The 19,467-nt window shown below is 57.3% G+C and overlaps 1 protein-coding gene across 1 annotated transcript in view; it reads right to left on the reverse strand.

Annotated features, from left to right (window-relative positions):
* Positions 1-416: 416 nt before the first annotated feature.
* Positions 417-19,467, reverse strand: part of UNC5B (unc-5 netrin receptor B) — an 87,448-nt gene continuing 68,397 nt past the window's right edge. The window contains exons 3-17 of the mRNA XM_079899776.1: positions 18,267-18,410; positions 17,698-17,801; positions 16,182-16,362; positions 15,281-15,448; positions 14,329-14,493; positions 14,084-14,116; positions 11,935-12,129; positions 11,201-11,590; positions 10,484-10,571; positions 9,413-9,581; positions 9,066-9,299; positions 6,852-7,001; positions 6,126-6,290; positions 4,898-5,079; positions 417-4,025 (exon numbers count right to left, since the gene is read on the reverse strand). Coding sequence (XP_079755902.1) covers positions 3,860-4,025; positions 4,898-5,079; positions 6,126-6,290; positions 6,852-7,001; positions 9,066-9,299; positions 9,413-9,581; positions 10,484-10,571; positions 11,201-11,590; positions 11,935-12,129; positions 14,084-14,116; positions 14,329-14,493; positions 15,281-15,448; positions 16,182-16,362; positions 17,698-17,801; positions 18,267-18,410 — 2,534 coding nt within the window. The 3' untranslated portion in view covers positions 417-3,859. The remainder of the gene's footprint in view (positions 4,026-4,897; positions 5,080-6,125; positions 6,291-6,851; positions 7,002-9,065; positions 9,300-9,412; positions 9,582-10,483; positions 10,572-11,200; positions 11,591-11,934; positions 12,130-14,083; positions 14,117-14,328; positions 14,494-15,280; positions 15,449-16,181; positions 16,363-17,697; positions 17,802-18,266; positions 18,411-19,467) is intronic.

The raw sequence follows: 19,467 nt of genomic DNA on the forward strand, positions 1-19,467 counted from the left end.
CCTAGGGGCAGGACAGGAATAAAGACGTAGATGTAGAGAATGGACTTGAGGACACAGGGAGGGGGAAAGGTAAGCTGGGACAAGGTGAGAGAGTGGCATGGACATATATACACTACCAAATGTAAAATAGATAGCTAGTGGGAAGCAGCCACATAGCACAGGGAGATCAGCTTGGTGCTTTGTGTCCACCTGGGAGGTGGGATAGGGAGGGTGGGAGGGAGGAAGACACAAGAGGGAGGAGAAATGGGGATGTATATATACATATAGCTGATTCTCTTTGTTATACAGCATCAACTAACACAACATTGTAAAGCAATTATACTTCAATAAAGACATTAAAAAAAAAAAGTCCATCCATACCAAAAAAATCTAAAAAAAAAGAAAAAAGACAGAATACAACCTGAATTTTTTATTAGACTAGGAAATATAATTTATTTCATAAAAATTAATTTTGTTACAATAGGAATGCTAAATGTTATTTACAGGTTGTAGTTTACAGAATAAACAGAGGTGGGATTGGGGCCATCCCTGCAGCCCTGCAGCCCTGAGCATAGAACCATGTCCATGGCCCAGGCGAGTGGTCCAGCCCCTGGCCCACAGGACAGCTGCTCCCTGCACCCAGGCTCTTGGTCACCTCTCCTCAGAGGGCCTGCTAAGGGACCTGGCTCAGCTGCCTGGTTGCTGGCGAAAAGGGACCAGAGGGTCCTGGATCTTCCAGGAGTGGGGAGGATCCCTCTGGAGCCCAGGGCACTGCGAGGGAAGGCCGAGGGAGAGGCACATAGAAGATACACCGACTGACCCTGTGGACTCAGAGAGGGCAAAACCAGGCACACCAACCTCCAGATGGCCCAGCCTGGACGCGAGGAGGGCACACATGTACACACAGGTGGGGTCACGTTCCCAGAGAGGCACGCTAATGTGCCCGCGGATAAAAGCCCCCCCCCACACGCACACACACGCAAACACACCACAGAGATGAGAGAGACGTCAACGGCGCGCGAGGGCCCTGCATTCCTGCAGTGGCACTTAATCTGCGGTTCTCAAGGTACTCGGCTGTGTGGGGCTGCCACTCAGGCTTGAATTAGCGGAGGAACGTCCATCGCACCCTGAGGCGGGCAGTCTGCAGACGTAGTCACAGCAGCCGTGGCAGATTGATGGAGCCAGCAAATCCTTTCCAGGCTTTTCTTATAAAGCTGGACAGCTTGAACCCTCCCAGGAGGCTTCAGCCAATTGGTTCCGTGCTCCAGGCCCTGGTACACAATTTCTGGGAATCCGATTAGAAATGGCACCTGGGGGGCTGGCCTGGCCTCACCCACCAAGAGCTCCCATCCTGGGCACTGAGGAAGCAGCTCGCTTCTGAGGGTGGGCCACGGAGGCGGGACATGGCAGACCACCGTCAACTTCTACCACTAGCGTTCCCATCAGGAGGCTAGAGTGACGTATCAGAGCCCCAAAGTCCTCAGACAGCAGCCGTGGGGCCTTGGTAGAAAAAGGAACAGAGGCCCCAAGAAGGCAGTCATATGCCTGAAGTCACACAGAGGTTGAATGGCAAAGTTGGAGCTGGAACGCTGACTCCAGGCTGCCCTCAAGCTACCACACAGGCCCACACAGCTCAGACTAGGAGCGAGCTGGAATGCTGAGCCTGTAGTGGACAGGCACCTTCGGCAGGGAAGGCTCACTGCCTTTGTCTGAGGCAACGTCCACACAGGCACTGGGGTAATGAAGAGCCATGGTCTCAGCCTCAGGGGCCCAAGCCCGATGCAGGCCTGGCCCCTTCAGCAGCCCTGATAAAAAGGAACCCTCTCTCTCAAACCCAGCAGGCCCTTGACTGCCCACAGCCAACCCATTGCCCGGGGGGCTGGTGGGTGGTGAGAATCCCACTATCCCCATAAGCTCCCTGGTGCATGGCAGGAAAGCCAGGCTGGGGACATTGGTTGGGACTACAGCCCCCAAACCTGCCTTCCTCCCAGGAGACCAGACCTTTAAAGGCCAGGATGCTCATGGACCTGCTGGGGCAAAGCCCTGGGGTCAACGCCCAGAGGTGGCACTTGCTTTGGCTCGGGTGCCAAGGAGGAGAAGCCTTTGATGTGGCCTCTGTGCCAGCTCAAGATTCTGGTTCCAGCCATCACCAGATGGCCAAAAAGGGACCCTGATGGCCCCTTGGAACATCCTGGAACAGGCTGGAGAGGGGGTACCAGGCCCTCCACCCTGGCAATGCTGCCTGTCAAATCTTCCTTCAGCTCTGTCAGACTGTGGAGGGAGGGTGACAGGGGGTGCCTGTGGAGATCAGAGCTGGGAAAATAGCCCTCCACCCTGCCTCCTCCACCCCGGGACAGTGCGTAAAGCACAGCCGAGCAGCCACCTCCCAGCCTCCCATGCCACCTGCAGGGACGGCTGCTAACATGTTCCTCAAAGCCACACTGACCCCAGAAGCTCAGGCTTCTGCAGCTAGAGAGGCCCTCTTATCCACCCCTTCTGTTTTACAGAAGTAACCAAGCCTGGGAAAGGGCAGATCCCGGGCATTAAGAGAACACCCACCTGCTCCAGCCCACCTGGTCTAGAGGCTGCTGGGTGGGCGTGTCCTGGCTGGCCCCACCCTGGGCTGCGGGAGAGAGATGTGTCCTGTCCATGGGGGATTCTCATCCCTGACTTCTCTCTCTCTGTTAAGGTCCCGCTTCTGGGCCATGGCCCCTCTCCAGAAGCCACCAGACCACAGTACTGGAAATTCTCCCTGGCTCACAGCTGGGCTGGCCCGCCCACACTTTCCATCCCAGGGCCTCTTCATCTGGATTCCTGGGAGCCCAGATGAGACTTGGAGCACCTGCCTGGGGCTGTGAGAGGGAGGCAGGACCCCACCCCAAGCCAGATCTCAGGGGTCCTTGGCTTTACTGATTCAGCATCTGCTTAAGATTTTAGGAAGAAACATGGGACCACAGCTCAAACCTCATCTGACCCTGTAGAACTGTGGAAGCTGAGGCCTTGTAAGAATTTCGTCTAAGATAAAATCATTAGCAGCAAAGTGTTCCTTATTCAGTCTCTCTCCCTGATTCACTCACACACACACACACACACACACACACACACACACACACGCGCGCGCGCGCGCTCCTGGCCAGAACCACGAGCATGCCCACACTCACCCATACTCAAGAAAAGTGTTTTCTATTTTTTTTGTGTTGTTTTTTCATTTTCTTTTTCTTTTTTTTCTTAAAAAGGACTTATCCAAATATCTGGATAATAAATCATTTGCGTTTCCTAAGAAACTGGGTTTTCTTTTCCCTTGTGGTTTTGGTGTTTTTCTTCTTTGTTTGAGCCTTACTAGCAGTCTGAAGCTTTCTTTCTTTCCTTCTTTCTTTCCTCTTCCTTTTTGCTTGTGGACAGGAGAAAGCAGTTTGTCTGAACTGTACTTGACTCTTCGAAGAGGAAAACAGTGTGAAAGGAGAAAGGGGCTTAGGGAGGAGGGAGAAATCAATAGCTGAGGAAGAAAATGAAGAGCACAACTAAAATAGATGCACCCCAGAGACCCTGGGGCACAGGGTGGGAGGGCCACCTCCTTGCTCCCCTAGCTGCCTCCAGAGGCCCCACCCCCACCCCGGTTCTTGCACAGCGGTCTGAGGTCAGGAGAGACAGCAGGAGGTGGAGAAGGACCGCTGGGTCCTCCCAACAACAACGTCCATGGATTTCCTAAGGCTGGTCGTGGTCTGGGTGGGGGGGGGGGCAAGGGGAGGAGGAGAAGGAAGGGAGATTCTGGCTGTGAGCTCGGGAGCAGAGGAGGCCCAACTGCCCCACAGGAGGTTGCCCTGGGTCTGCCTGTGCCAGCCGCCTGCTGGTCCCTAACAGCCTGCGGGTTTGGGGCAGCTCAGCAGTCCCCGTCGGTGGCCATGGCCACCAGCATCTCGCTCTTGCCCATCTCCTCCAAGGCACTCGCCAGGCTGTTGAGGTCCCCGTCGTCCTGCTGCAGAGCTTCCCAGAGGTCGAGGATCACACCCGTGGGGCTCGCTTTTGTGGCAAAGTAGTTCAGATACCTGATGGAGGGAAGGAGAAGGACACTGGGCTCCCAAAATGCTCAGCCCCTCCCAGGAGCCTGGGGTGGAGGGAGCACTGAGGGTACATCCCAGGAGCACCGGGACGGTGGGCTCCAGGCTCCCACAATCCTGGGTCTGAATTCCCAGGCCCTCTGCTTGCAGGCTGTGTGGCCCTGGGCAAGTCACTGCTCCTCTCTGAGCCCCAGTCTCACCTCTAAAACGGAAACTGTCCTGCTCATCATCAGTCATCAGCATCGTTATTACTAGCACTGAAAGACACTGGCCCCAGAAGAGGCTGTCCAAATCTAGCACTCCATTCTCTCTCCATCCCACATTCGTTGTCTGCCTGCTCTCACCCGCCCCATGCACTGCCCTGAAATCAGGAACAAAGGCTTTGACATCCTTACAGATCCCACCCATTCTGAGTAAGATGTCTTCTACATGGCATCTGCTCGACGCAGGTGTATTAAATGGTTTCTCAGTAAGTGTACCATAACAATAATGATGACTAAATGCCATTATATTTATCCAGCACTTTAAGTTCTCCAGAAGAGTTCTGACACCAGGATGCATTCTGTCACCCAGCAAGCATTTCCAAAACACCTGCTCTGTCCTGGACACAGGACTGCTGATGGTGATCGCGCTTGGCTGGTATCCTGGCTTTACCTGATTCTCAAGGGCCAGCACTCTGAGCACGACGCTCCTGAAGGAACCAGCTTCTCAGACTTAGCACACCCAAGCCTGAGCTCCTGGTCTACCGCAAATGGCGGATCCGCTCCTGGACCGTCAGGCTGCCTGCCCCACCTGCCCCATGGGGACAGAGGGAGGGGGGCGGCTCTGGTCCAGGCCGGGCGGGCTGTCCCGACACTCACCGGTCCATGGAGAGCTTCTGCGCCAACAACCGCCAGTCATTGCCGCGCGAGTTGGGGGCGTCCAGGCTGTTGCATATCTTCTGGCGGATGGAAACGGGGATCTTGAAGGCGTAGGGTCCCAGCTGGGTGGTGACTGCACCGCTGGGGGCGGAGCAGAGGGCGTCCAGGGAGCCAGCAGGCGTCTGGAAGAGCAGGGGGCACGGGTGAGAGGGGCAGAGGGCCCCCTGTGCACGGCTCACTGGGCATCTGCCCCTCCAGCCTTCCTGCCTGGGGACTGTGAGCTCTTGGAGGCTCCGGCCGCTCCCCCGCCTCTGGGCAGGCTCCAGCTGCTCAAAGGGCTCCTCCCCTGGAAGGTCAGCTCTCCAGGGCCAGGGCTGTACACCCCGTCTCCGCCCTCGGGGTGCACACGCTAAGGCACTGCCTGGGCCAGTGCTGGTGCCACCTCGTCACTACAAAGCCACGAGGGCCTCAGCCCCAGCCTAATCCACGGGGACCTCCTTTTACACAAACGCAAATGAAGTCTGGAAAGGAGAAGTGACTAATCCGTGGTCACATGCCCTGTTAGTGGTAGAGCTACGTCTAGACCAGGGGTCCGCAGCCGGTCCGCAGTCTGTTAGGAACTGGGCCGCACAGCAGGAGGTGAGTGGCGGGGTCGGGCGAGCGAAGCTTCATCGGCCACTCCCTATCGCTCGCGTTACCGCCTTAACCATCCCCTGCACCAACCCCCGTCCGTCCGTGGAAAACCTGTCTTCCATGAAACCGGTCCCTGGTGCCAAAACGGTTGGGGACCGCTGGTCTAGACTATATCCAGTGCCCTTTACACTGCACTGCAAGGAGGGCCTCGCACGGTTCCTGGGTGGCCTAGGTTTTATAAACCTCAATCCGGATTATAGCGGTGGAGAGACACAGGCCCGGGCCAAGCGCTGGCTTGGTACAAGGTCCTGATACCGGCTCTCCCTAAAACCTTCTTTCTCATCTCCAGGTGGGGATCCTCGTATCTGTCTCCCTGGTGATTGTACAGATTTGATGAGTTTTGGTACAGGCCAAGCCCAGGCTCGGCACTCAGTAAGTCACAGCTGTTAGCAAAGAGTGACCAAGTCCCAGCTCAGACTTGGGAGGTGAGGGGCACAGCTCTGTGGGAGGTGGCCTTTCCCCCAGATGAGGAGGAGCCTGGGGTCTGCACGCTGCAGCGCCCAGCCCCATGGGGCGACCGCGCTCCGGCCCTCACCTCTGCCAGCGTGGTGTGCAGCTGGAATATCTGGCCCTCCCCCTCCACCTGCCGCACGCAGATCTTGCAGGTGAGCTCCGTGGAGGCCAGGCTATGCCTCTCCAGGGTGAAGGTGCAGTGCAGGGCCTTCTGGCTGCCACTCCAAATGTGATAGAAGGGGATCTCCTGGGGGAGGAGGGGCAGGGTCAGGGAGGCGAGGCCAGCCTGCCCTGCCCTCGGGGAATGGAGGCGGAGGCAGGTAAGGGGGCCAGCCTCAGGGAGGGCTGGGACCTCTCCATCCAGGTGGGCAGAGGAAGAAGAGCTGGGCAAGGGCCCTTCAGTTGAGAAAGGGAGTATATGGGTGAGAAGGCACGAGTCTGAATATGTGACTGTGTGGGTGTATGTGTCTGGGTCTGGGAAGCCTTGTGGACTCAATGGTGTCACACAGATGGGCGCGGGCAGAGGGATGTGACCATCAGAGATTAATTTGGACAATCTGCCAGCCATGAACGCTCTTAGAGATGGTAAGGTCTCTTTAAAGATGACGGGTACAGACATTTGTGTGTGGGAGTATGTGACAGGGGTGGCAGGGGGAGGGAGACAGAGAGAGACACAGGGGTGGGAGTGGGGACCAAGGCTGCAGGACCGAGGGAAGAGGCAGGGAGGGGAGTTGGTCTTCTCTGGGAAGCCCCCCAGGTGCGCCCCTCCCCAGCTCCATCCCTCTCCCTCCTGCGGCCCAGCCCTCACCTGATACTTGGCCAGCAGCTTGCTCCTCCAGTGGGCGTGGGGCAGGTCGTGGAGGGAGAGGCGCAGGTTATGGTAACTGTCCTTAAACAGCAGGGGTTTTGGCTCCTCCACTAGGTAGCCACCCAGGGTCCGCTCCAGCTCCAGCACCTCCTGTGGGCCAGGGAGCAATGAGAAGGGGGAGCCCATCACATTTGGCCAAAGGGCCCTTTCCTTCTGCAAGTTTGGGGCTTGGGGACACACATGGGCAGAGGGAACTAGGCTGTAACATTGAAGGCAGGGAACCATCTGAGCCACAGGGCTGGGACTTGGTAAGTGCTCATAGAAGACTTACTGTGTGGAGAGATGCATGAATGAATGGATGGAGGGAAAAATAGATGGATGAATGGGCAGATGGTGGGACAGGTGGATGGATGAATGGATTTACAGATGACTGAATAGATGGACTGATGGACGGATGGTTAAGTAGATGGATAAAGAGATGGGTTGACAAATGGATGGATAGACAGATCAACAGAGACAGACAGACAAAATGTTGTGCAGATGAATATACAAATGGATGGGTATAGAAACAGAACAGATGGAAGAAAAGATAGATGCGTGGATGAGTGATGGCTGGATGGACAGACAGATTATGGACTAAATGAATATACAGACAGATGGGCAGAAAGCTGGGTGGATGGATGGATGCATGGATAGATGGGTGAATGGATGAATGGATGGACAGACGGATGGATGGGGATTGAATAAATAAAGAACGCCATCAAGCCAATATGTGGCAACTTCCCTCTTGATCTCCAATCCATTCTCTGACTATAACTAGATGTTAGCCAATGCCCTAATACCAAGGGATCCACGCTACAAGAGCATTTCCCAGGAGCCTCTAGCTATGATGGGCCTCCTGCAAGTTCAGGTCAGCCTGGTCCCAGCAGAAGACACTCACTCTCCCATAAGGCCTTTTAACCTGTGTTGCATCAGTCGGCAACTTGGAGTCTGAGACAAGTCACATGAGATTGAGAGGCAGAGGAGATAGAAAGGCCCACAGATCGTGGGCTAGAGGAGGCCTGGAGCTACAGGAAAGGAGAAGACTTCATAGCAGCAGGGGATGGAAGGATGGAGAAGGAAAAGGGGTTTAAATAGGGCCAAGGCTCTGTGCTCTTCCTCTGTTTGTCAGGATGAGACTGAGATCCTGGGAACTGGTGGGAGGGCTGGGCAGAGAATGGACAGGGTCTTAGAGGCTGGAGGGACAGGGTGGTACTAACAGCTGCCGTTATCAGGTTCTAGGTGCTAAAATCCGGTCCCTTCACCTTCTCTCTCTTCCTGCCCCGAACCCCTTCTCATCTGCCATGCACCCCCCTCGCTTAAGGGCACTGTCCATTCTTTTGCACACGCTAGGAGCTTGGCTGTCAGCCGCCACCCCCTCCCCCTCCCCCTCCCCCTGTTCCTCCCATCAGTCACTGTTTCTGTCCATTCTACTGACTAAACAGACTCCAGGCCCCTCTCCAGCTGTTGTCACTGTCTGTTGTCCAGGGTCCAGCTGCAGCCTCCCAATTGGTCTCCCTGCTTCTTGTCTACCCATCCCCACTGCGTAGCTTTCAAAAGAGCACCCACGAACAGGTGTCCACCGGGTCTCTGCCCCCGCCCACTGGATAGGCTCCAAATTCCTTGCCATGACCCTAAGGCTGTTGGGAGGCTGAGCCCTGCCTGTCTCTCCAGCCCCACCTCTCACACCCCTGCACGCTTTGGCACACAGAACAACACACCTGCCTCTGCATCAGCCGCTCTGTCTCCTGGAATGTGCTTCTTCCTTCTCTGCCTGGAACACCCACCTGTCCCTTGGAGCTTAGGTCTAAGGTCAGCCCTGCTGTGAAGCCTTCTCAGACCCCCTCCCCAACAACCAGGACCTGCCAGCCGCTCCTAGGCTGATGTTCCCTTAGCCCCGCATCAGTGATCCCCTGGTCTGCCTCCCACCTCTAGCCCGCAGCTTGGTGAGGGCAGAACTGTGCCCAACTCATCTCTGTATCTCGAGGATCTGATGCGATTTCAATGTTTGAGGAACAACTGAATGACTGAATGAGGCTGGTGGTGGCAGAGGGTGCCTGGCAGGTACCATGATCCTGGGGAGGGGGATACTGGAAGGTACCATGCAGCTGGCCGGCTGTGGGCGAGGTACCCACAGCGTGCAGGCCCGTGTGGGTACCCAGGGCCTGGCCTTACCTTCAGTGCTACGGGCGTGTCCTCCAGGCAGTAGACCCTGAGGCTGTACTCCAGAGAGGTGCAGAGGGCGGGGGCGAAGATGGCCAGCTGGAGTCGCTTGACTGCCAAGCGGGAGTAGGACTCACCCGTGAAGACGTAGGTGCCCAGCTGGTCCAACAGGATGTGGCAGGACCTGGCCTCCAGCTGGCAGTAGCAGGGGGTGTTAAGGGTTTCCTCATCCAGGGTGACCACCTCCTGCAGGGTGACAGTGGAGGTGAGGTGGCTGTACCAGCCAAGGCCCTGGAGAGGGTCCAGGCAGGTTGGGTTAGGGGACCCGGCCCCCTGGCCCCCCGGCCTTGGCTCCTCACCTCCCAGTGGCCCTGGTGGGCCTGGGTCTTGAGCTGGAAGATCCAGTCACCGGCACTGACTTCAGCGCAGTGTGGCACCGTGAGGATGACGGGGCGGCACAGCAGGAGGCCCGTGGGCCCGCAGGTCACCGAAGGGCTCAATACTGTCTGGGTCCCTTCCGAAAGCGGGCTGGGGTGGGATGGAGGGCAGGAGGGAGGCAGTGAGGGAGCGGTGCTGGCCTCCGGGCTCTGCCCCAGCTCCTGGGATGGGAGAAGGCAGGACTGCGCCCTGGGGGCTCCCAGAGGCCACGGGTTAAGGAAGAATGGCACTGGCCTTGAGATCGTTTCTAAATTTTCGCTATTACTCCGCAATATTCTCATAGCCAGATCTTTGCTCCCATTTTCAAAGGTTCTGCACTCCAGGGATGTTGTGGATAGGTGCTGCTAAAGTGCCCTCTGGAAAGCTGGTACCCATCCACGCTCCCACCGACGCACCTTGGGAGGGCTGTGTTCCCATTCTCTCACCAGTATGAAGGTGTTATGACATCTGAAAATAGCTTTGCAAGCTGATGAAGCAAAAAAATTTCCAGTATCTTACGGCTGTCTGAATAACTGTTTCTTTGACTACAAATTAGGTCAAACATTTTCTCATAACCTATTGGCCGCTATGTGTGTGTGTGTGTGTGTGTGTGTGTGTGTGTGTGTGTGTGTGTGTGTGTGTGTGTGTGTGTGTGTAAGACAGAGTGTGTGTGAATCACTTGTTCATATCCTTTGTCCATTTTTGTACTGAGATATTCAGTTTTTCTTATTGATCTCCCAAACCTCTTTACATAGTGAGGATAGTAACCCTTTGTCATATTGTAGCCAGTTGGTCAACTGGTTTTCAGTTTTATGATTTGTTGTGCTGGTTTTGCATGGTTTAAATGTGAACATAATAAGATCTAGCAATGTCTTCCTTGGAGAACTACCTCTGGCCTTAGGATCGGACTTAGAAGGGGAGATGGTGACATCTGAGCCCAAGGTGGGCAAGCAGCAGGGAGAGAGAGGCTGAGGAGGGGGCAGCTGGGCTGGGGCTGGGGTCTCTATACTCACAGGGTGTTTTCTGCCTTGTTGATGAGGAGGTACATCTCGTAGAATTTGCCCTGGGGAATGGCTCCATTGGGCACCAGCAGGCTGACCCCTAGGGGGAGAGGGAGGTCAGTAGGGAGGGGCTGGAGGGAGTCCAGGAGCTTAGAACAGGGGATGGGGGGTTGGCCCCCATCTTGGAGCAGGGAGAGAAAGACATCTGAGCTCCTGGTGGTCACCAGCAAGGAGTGGGGAGAGGGGACTGGGTGCAGGGAAAGGCCAGGTCACTGACTGCAGAGGGGCTGTCCAGTAGCGCAGGGGCCACTGGCATTGCGATCGGGTGTAGCGATGGGGCAAAGACCTGGAGTCTGAAGGTGCAGTGCCAGCCCCAGCCTAGCTCAGTGTATGATGCTGGGAAACTGTCAGCTGCTGGCTCTGCAACCTGAGCTGAGCAGCCCTGCCTTTTCAACAGCACTCTGTAGGTTTGTTGACTATATCGGGGTATACTTTCCCACTCACCAGATGGTGAAACTGAGGTTTAGAGAGTTCCCCTGCCCTTGTGAGGCAGAGGCAGGCCTGGACTCCAGGTCTTCTATTTTATAATCACTTCTTCCCCTTGGGCCTCACTTTCCCAATCTGTGAAATGGGACCAGGGAAGCCCTATCTTCTGCTGGGTGAGTGTTGAGACTGTCTAGAGGGGACATGCTGAGGCCAGACTGATGGGTGAGCAGAGCAGGGACCCACCTGTGTCAGGGATGCTGAGCCTCCCGCCCAGGCAGCCAAAGGTGCCGCTGACACTGCTCCCCGGGTCACGGGGCATGCCCAGGAGCTGCTGGGAGCCGAGGCTGGCACTGCGCAGGTGCAGGAAGTGGGCATCCCGGGCAAAATCACCAGGGTACGTGCCGGGTGGCAGGACTCCCAGCAGCTCAGCCCCGTCTGCCAGGCCTGGCCCAGAGCTGGTGGTGCTAGAGTTGTAGACCTTGATCTTGAGGTTGGGCAGGGAGTCCAGTAGGGGCGAGTTGGTCATTGGGATCTTGTCGACCGAGTCCTGCAGGGCGTACATGGGTCCGCGGTAGATGCCCGCACTGGCAGTGAGGTCCGGAGGCACAGATGGGTGCAGGAGCTGCGGGTTGTCTGCAGGGCCGGGGGCTGCAGTCAGACCAGCCGTGCCTCGCTGGCCCTGTCCCACTGTCTGCACCTGCCGGGACGCCTTCCTTTACAAAATCCTACCCAAACGTCTAGCTCTGAAAGGTTCCATTGCCACCTGCGGTAGGAAGCTTAGGGACTCACCACCTAGGTTACTTCTTCTTTCCTGCATCTCTGTAACCAAACTCATCCAGCGATCTTTAGAGAAAACTCTAGGAAAACCTCTTGAGGGAGTCAGGAGCCTCTGCTCTGGTCTGGCTGGTCTGGCTGGCTGTCACACCCCCTGGGAACCCTGCCTGCACCCGCCACCCCAGGCGTTCCCAGGTCCTTACTGGGCCTCGCAGTCTTAAAGTTGACTGGGTGGAAGCCGCCAGTGAGGGCGGCGGACGAGTCGGTGATGTCGGTGTCGAAGTCCCGGCAGTTGCGGCGGTACACGACCACCCCTACCACCACAAGGACGGTCACCACCACGAAGATGGACACCACAAGGCCTGCGTACAGCGCCACATCCCCCGAGGACTCCAGAACTGCGGGGACAGGAGGGCTGAGTGAGGGCCAGGGGGCAGAGGCGCTGGCCCTGAGGGAGCCAGAGATTCCCTTGGTCCCCGGGGAGAGGCAGGGCCTGGGACAGAGTGGTGTTGTGCTAGGTTCTAATCTGAGCCCTGCCAGACAGGCTGGTGACCTCAAGCAAGGCTTGAACCTATCTGAGCATCAGTCTCTATAAGTAAAATGGTCTAAATGTCCCTGCCTCCCTGCCCTGCTTCCCTCCCCGTGTGGCATGGAGAGGCAAAGGGACTCCTGGAGTTAACGCTCCCGAGAGTTAACTCATTGCTCTCTGCCCAGGAGGTGACAAGGCGCCTGCGGCTCAGAGTCACAGGACCACTAAGTGTCCTCTCAGAGCTGGGATTAAGACCTAGCGCCTCACTAGCAGCCTGCAGCAATCTCTATAGGGCCCAAGGCCCTGATTCCCAGAAATCTCTGCAAGTAGCCGCTCTGAGCTCACCTTCCATTTTGTGCTGAGGGCAGGAGGTGGGCGGGGGTGGGGAGGGAGGGATGGAGGGGGAACAGGACGAGGGGAATGAGATGCGTGGCAATGGGATGGAGAGGAGGGGAGCAGGTGGAAGGGAAGGAAGGGGCTCAGGGAGGCAACCCATGTCGACACTCCCTGCCCCCAGACAGGCTGCTGGGCTGGAGGAGGTCCAGCTCTGGGTGAGGGGCAGGGCAGGCTGCTGCTCAGCTAGAAGTAACTCCACATAGTTAGGCGAGGAAGTGTCGGGGTCAAGAGGCAGGGTACAAAGCAGGGCTGCCCAACAGAACTTTCCATGGTGATGGCCCATCCCGTGTCTGCACTGTCCCCCATGACAGCCACTAGCCACGGGTGGTCATTAAACTACTAAAATGCGGCTGGCTTGACTGAGGAAATGAGTTTTTAAATATATTTATTTTCAGCTAAGATAAATACAATTTTCAAGCCACACGTGGCTAGTGGCTACTACACTGGACAGCACAGCCTAGCCAAGACGGCTGCCCTTCCCCCCTTGTTTCCTTTGGGAGCTCCGGGAAGCCCCTGTCCACTCCCTCCCCTCCCCAGGGACCCTCGGAGAAGAAGGCCCGCTTTCCTTCCTGGTGGAGGCCTGAGCTTCAGCAAGGTAGGGCAGGGCTCTCAGCCCTCATTTTTGCCTGCTTCTACCACCTTCTGGACCCCCATCTCTCCTCATCCTTGGGCTCCCCAGGAGAGCTGCCCGAGAAGGTCCCCAGGGCTGGGCTCCCACCTCTCTGGGGGCTTCGCCTCATGACATCGTCACTAATCATGGGGGTCACTTGCCTGGTGATTTACAATATCTAATCAGTCACCAGTCTGGCCCTCCTGTGAGTTGCACTGAAGGCCTCATTACTGACTTGATAATTCCAGAATTATTTGGAAATTGTGGTTTAATTACCACACGCCAATCTGCCCAAGCAGCTTTACCACAGCGGAGCATAGCCCCTGGGGGATGAATGATGAGCCCCCAGGGTCTGACGCAGAGCAGCGGGCATCCCAAGGACCTAGGAGGCTTCAGTCGGCTGCTGGGGGCACAGTGAGGGGCAGGTGTGGGCCTGCTTGCTGGCGGCCTCCCACAGAGGACAACCAAGGGGTGGGGCTCGGAGCACCAGCTCTGGCCAAATACTTAGGTTCGAATCCTGGCTGGATCCTTGGGAATGTCCCTTCTCTCTGAGAATCAGTTTCTCCTCCTATAACGGGAGGGGTCAGGATGGCATCCTAGGGCCTTTCTGTCAGCTGAGGGTCTGCCTGTCTGACTGTGATGAAGACCATGCCACATGCAGCGTCAGGTGCTGGGAACCCCGTGGAGGGCTGGTAGTGGGCACCTTCAGCTCTCCCTGCCCCTCACCTTGCCCTGCACCCCACCCCCTGGAAAAGCCAACTGAGGAAAACCAGGGATCCCCCCAGAGGAAAGAGAACAGCCATGAAATGGGACTTACGGTGGCTTTTGGGGTCACTTAGAGTTTTCTTATCTGTTGAGGGAAACAAAGGGAAAGACAATGACACAGACGGCAGGGAAAGGGTGGTAGAGGAGGTGACGGGGAGATGCATGGATGAGATGACAGAGTAGCAGGTGGGCAGGGGCCCCGAGGGGCTGCTCCACTGCAGGCTGGGAGGTGGGGGCCAGGGGGCCCGTATCTGGCTCCAGAGCCCCCACCCTGGGCCCTGCCTTCCAAGGACTCACTCTGCACGCACAGCCCGTCGGTGCAATTCTTGGAGTCAAGCAGGGTCCCGCTGCAGTCCCGGCCTCCGTTCTGGGGAGGGGGCGCCATGCACTCGCGGCTGCGCCAGTGCGCACACTCGGTGCTACAGGCCGACCACTTGCTCCACTCTGTCCACGCGCCATCGACTGTGGGGACACAGCACGTGGTGCATGGGGACACACGCATGCATAGAATGCACACACGGTTATGTGTGCACAATACAGCAGTGCGCGCGCGCACACACACACACACACACACACACAGTGCAGCAGGGAAAGAGGAACCCACGCATGCCATCCAGGAACACACGCATGCCATCCAGAGAAATCCACGCCTCATGCCAGCGCAGAGACGGGAGCACCAGGTGGGCGAAGACAGCCCAAATAGACACATAAGGTCACTGACGCAGATACAGCCCAGGGCACAAGTGTACACACAGAGGCACAAACCCAGGGTGAAAAACACCACATCAGTCACACAAACATGTCACCAAAGAGAGAACACAGACCAACCAACGGGGCCACAGAGTAACACAGAAGAAAGAGAGGACTGCAGGGTCAGCGGCCAGGTGTGTCTAGCAGTCAAGGGCAGGAGCACAGGCTCTCTGACCCCAGGAGCCTCTGGGGTCCCGGCCTGGGGGCTGGCGCTGACAACCCTCGGCCTGGAGAGCAGACCGCCCACCCCTCAGACTGCAGCTCAGAGCCTCTGCCTCTGTGTCTCCCACAGCCCAGGGCAGAACAGGTCAGCGGGCGTAGCATCCAGTCCAGCCTGGTGAGCCAGCTGGGGGGCCCGGGACAAGCACCTTCTGTCCTCACCCACCCTAACGGGGAGAGATGGGCTGTTCTGACTGGCAGACACCAAAGCACAGAAGGCAGGGCTGGGGCTGGCATGGGGCTGGGCATGGGTGCACTGCCACCTGGCCGGTGGCCTCACCTGGGCACACGGTGGTGCAGGCAGTCTTCTGGAAGGCCTGGCCCTCACAGAAGGCACCTCCATTGAGTGGGGCGGGGTTGGTGCAGGTCCGTGTGCGCTTCTGCCAGCCGCGGCCACAGCGGTTGGAGCAGGGTGACCACTCGGCCCAGCTGGACCAGCCGCCGTTCACTGCAGGGGTAGCAGTTGTCAGCAGGTTGGCATGGCTCTTCGCCCCGTGGGGCCTCCAAGCCCCATCCTCCAGCCATGATGAGGCGCCTCTGCTGAGGCCTGGCCCTTCCTAGTTGGACCCCTCCTGCCTCCAGGGCTGTGGACTCAGACACCAGCGGGCAGACCTGGGCTGCATCTGTCAGCACCAGAGGCAACCCAGGAGGTCACTGTCTATTCCCCGCCCCATTGTACAACGGCAAACAAAGGTCCAGAGAGGGATGACACTTACACAAGGTCTCCCCGTGAGTAATGGGGAGCTTGGAACTGGAACCCAGTACAGGGCTCTTTCTACGACACTCATTGTAGCCATGGCTCTGGCCCTCCCACCCAAGGGGACAGCAAGGAACAGATGACCGGCCTGAACAGTAGTCCCTAACTGCTAGAACAACAGGCTCGGGGATGGGGATACCGACTGGGCCCTGCCTTAGCCCTGACTCTCAGAGAACTGGGTTTTCACCTTCAGGGATAAGCAAAGGGCCTGAGAAGGGACAAGTGCTCCTGACTTCACCACTAGCTTTGCTGTGTGACCTTGCGACGGCACCTCCCCTCTCTGGGCCTCCTCTTCCTCCCCACCCGTTCACCAAGGTCCTGCTGGCTTCTGGGTAGGGAAGGGTCAGCCGTATAGCCCCAGGCTCTCCCCCTCCCTCGGCCGTGTCCTCCCCCGCACCCCCACCCAGCCCACTCTGGGCCGCACCGTAGACAATGATGGTGGCGGTGGTGCTGCGGCGCTTGGCCACGATATTCTTGGCCACGCAGGTGTAGTTGGCCGTATCTGACAGGCGAGCCTGGCGGATGATGAGGTTGTGGTCGATGGTGAGTAGGAAGTTGGTGTCCTGGGTGGGGTCGATGACGTCCTCGTTCTTGAGCCATTCCACCTGCAGGGGCATGGTTGCAGCTGTGAGGGCCCAGGGCCCGATCCCCTGCACCCCCGGGAGTGGGCCCTCTCTTGGGGGGAAGGGAGGCCTGACCATAAACAGGACTGCAGTTCTAGCCATGTCCACCCATGGTGGTGACACAGGGGGCAGGGCCTCCACGGGCCAGGCACTGTGCTGGACACTACGGAACACAGTGGTTAAGATGACCACCCACCAGCTGAGTGGCCTTGGGAAGGGACTTCCACTTGGCCTCAATTTCATCAACTGTAAGATGATATTTAATAGCACTACCCATAAGACTACTGTGAGGATGAAATGAATCAGTATATGGAAAGTGTGGAGGCCATGCCTGGCTCACGGTAAGTACTGGTACTAAATAAGAACATGTCTTCATCATTAACTCCGCAAACCGACTCCCTGAGCCAGGGTGAGAGGCCTGGCAGGTGATTAAAAACATGGTCCCTGGTCTGGCAGACCTGGGTGTACAAATGCCAGCTCTGCCACTCACTAGCTGGGTCACCCTGGGTGACTGCTTCACCTGTCCCAGTGCTGTGTTCCCAGCCATAAGGTGGGATGACAATATCCACCTTGAAGGGTTGCTGTGAGGACCAGCGGGCCGAGTGCCTGGCACATGTGGCAGCCACGAGGGGTAGCTATTACAGAAGGTGTCTGTCTGAGCTCATTTCCAGATGGGGGCCGGGGCTGGGGGGAAGCTAAGTGATTAGAGCAAAGGTTCTGAGCTGGAAGCCCAGGGTTCCATCTTCCCCAGTCCTGTTCTACTGAGGTCCCTGGCAACAAAGCTGAGATGTTTCCCCATGCCCTGCTCTGACTAGAGGACCACGAGTGCGGGCAGCGGGAGAGAGGAAGCAGGCGTGGAACACAAGCAGGGCAGTAAGAGGACAGGTGGGCACCACCCAGGGATGCCCAGGCCATGTGGTGTAGGAAGGGGTGATCAGCTTGTGGGCTGAGTCTGTGCTCAGATGCACGTATTACGATCCACTAACGCTGGGGCCTTGGGTTCTGGGTGGGGTGGGGGAAATGGTGTATATGGCCACTTCTCTTGCAGGAGACTGAGCCTGGGGTCAACCCAAGGAGCCCTGGGGGTTCCTGCCCCAGCTCTGCCCCATCCTGTGGGGTTATGCCTATGGAGGGCCCAGCTGGGGTCTGGCATGCGCTGAGTTCTACAGAGGTTGCAGTTCCCTTCTCTGTCTCTAGCCTTGATATCCCCATCTGTGAAATGCGAGGGCTCTGGAAGTCTGAGGCATTGTGGCTGGTGGCAAATACCATGCCTGGCTGGCCTCTGCCATGCCCAAAGTTCCCCATATCCCCACTCACCTCAGCCACAGGCACCCCCTCTGGTGGGCGGCATTGCAGGAGAACTTCATGGTCCAGGGGCACTTCCTTGCCCAGGGGCTCCTGATCGAAGTTCTTGCGCAGGTCTGGGAGAAGGAAGGAAAAGTGTTCCAAGGCACAGTCAGGCGGTGCAGGGAGGAGGCCAGTCAGGCAGAGCTGGATCCTGAAGGGCCCCATTCTAGCCACTAGGTGGCAGTGCACACCAAGGGAATGTTCACGGGGACACCCGGCCTTTACCTGGAGAACTTCTTCTCCAAGATGGGGGCCTCAGCAGGTGGACTCGGGGGAACAAGCTTCCCTCCCTGACTCTGGGATCCTATGCACATGGTGGCCGGGGATGGTGAGGAAGCTCGCAGCTTCCTTATACAAAAGTAGGCAAAAAAGGGCCGTTAGAAATCCTGGGGCCAAAGGTGTCACAGGTTCTGGGTCATGGAGTCTTCTGAGCTGGCATCCCTGTGCCCTGATGTCTGTGTGTGAAATTCTCTCTCCAGGATCCACAGGGAAGGGGAAAGGGCTCAGGAGAATGGGGTGAGGGTGTCAGGGTGGCATACATGCAATGCGGACATAGGCCCGGCGACTCTTGGTGGTGCCCGCAGAGCTCCAGGCCACGCACTGGCACCAGTAATCTTCCAGCCCAAACAGCTCCTCCACCTGCTGCCGCAACACCTCGATCTGCACCTCTCGCACCTGCAGGCCTGGGAGGAGGAGAGAGACGCCATCAGGGGGCAGGTCTGAGGACAGAAGACACCAGACATGGGACCATAGTATCTCTCCTTTCCAACCCGCTGAGTCCTGTGGGCTCCTCTCCCAAGTGCCTCACATTTCCATTTTTCTCATCTCATCTGCCTCGAGCCTGGCCCAAGCCACCACTGCAGCTCACCTGGAAACTCAGTGGCTAACCCAAGCCCGCTGCCCCCATCCAATCGACTTTCCACCCTGCAGATAGCTCTTCAAAAGGCACAAATGGCATGTCATTCCCCCGCTATGTCTCCAGTCATCCCAGTGTAAAGACCCAGACCTTCCACGTGGCCTCCAGGCCCTGCACGATCTACCCACTGCAGCCTCACTGGGTGTCTTCCAGGCCCTCATGTTTTCCTGGCCTCTCTAGCCACAGGGCCTTTGCACATCCAGCCCCCTGCCTGGAACTCTCTTCTGTCCTTTCTGTGTCCAGTGAACTCCCAGTCACTGTCAGCTTTGGGCTGGGCCTCACTTCAAAGGGAAGCCCCCTGATGCTGGCCCACCCCCACCAGCTGTCAAAGTACCGCTCAGCACTCCCACCACTGCACTGGACATTGGTCTATGCAGTTATCATTCCCCACCAGGCCTGATTCCCTCGTGGCACTGACCATTACCTGGAACTGTATTATTTATTGACGTGTTCATGTGTTAACTGTATCTCCTGCAGGAGAATGAGGTGGTGCTTTGCCCTGTTCACTGCTGTGGCCCAGGGCCTGGCACAGACAATGGGCTCAACAAATATGAGGCAAGCATGTGGCCTCTCTCTGGTCATGGCTCAGGAGCCTGTGGGGTTGGAGTTGAGGGAAGGCCCCTTTTCCTGGGAACCCCTAACCTATCAATGATTCCCTGCTAGGGCCCAAGGGCCTCCCTGAATGACTGGATCCACCAGCCCACAGAGAAGGAATCACTCAGTCTTTGCCAATCCTCCCTTGACAAAACCCTCTACATTCAGGAAAGGGATGAACCCTCCTGGATGAGGGCACCCATCCGAAGCTCCTCCCCAAAGCTTGTGGG

Source organism: Stenella coeruleoalba (assembly GCF_951394435.1).
Source record: "Stenella coeruleoalba genome assembly, chromosome: 16".
Taxonomy (NCBI): Eukaryota; Metazoa; Chordata; class Mammalia; order Artiodactyla; family Delphinidae; genus Stenella; species Stenella coeruleoalba.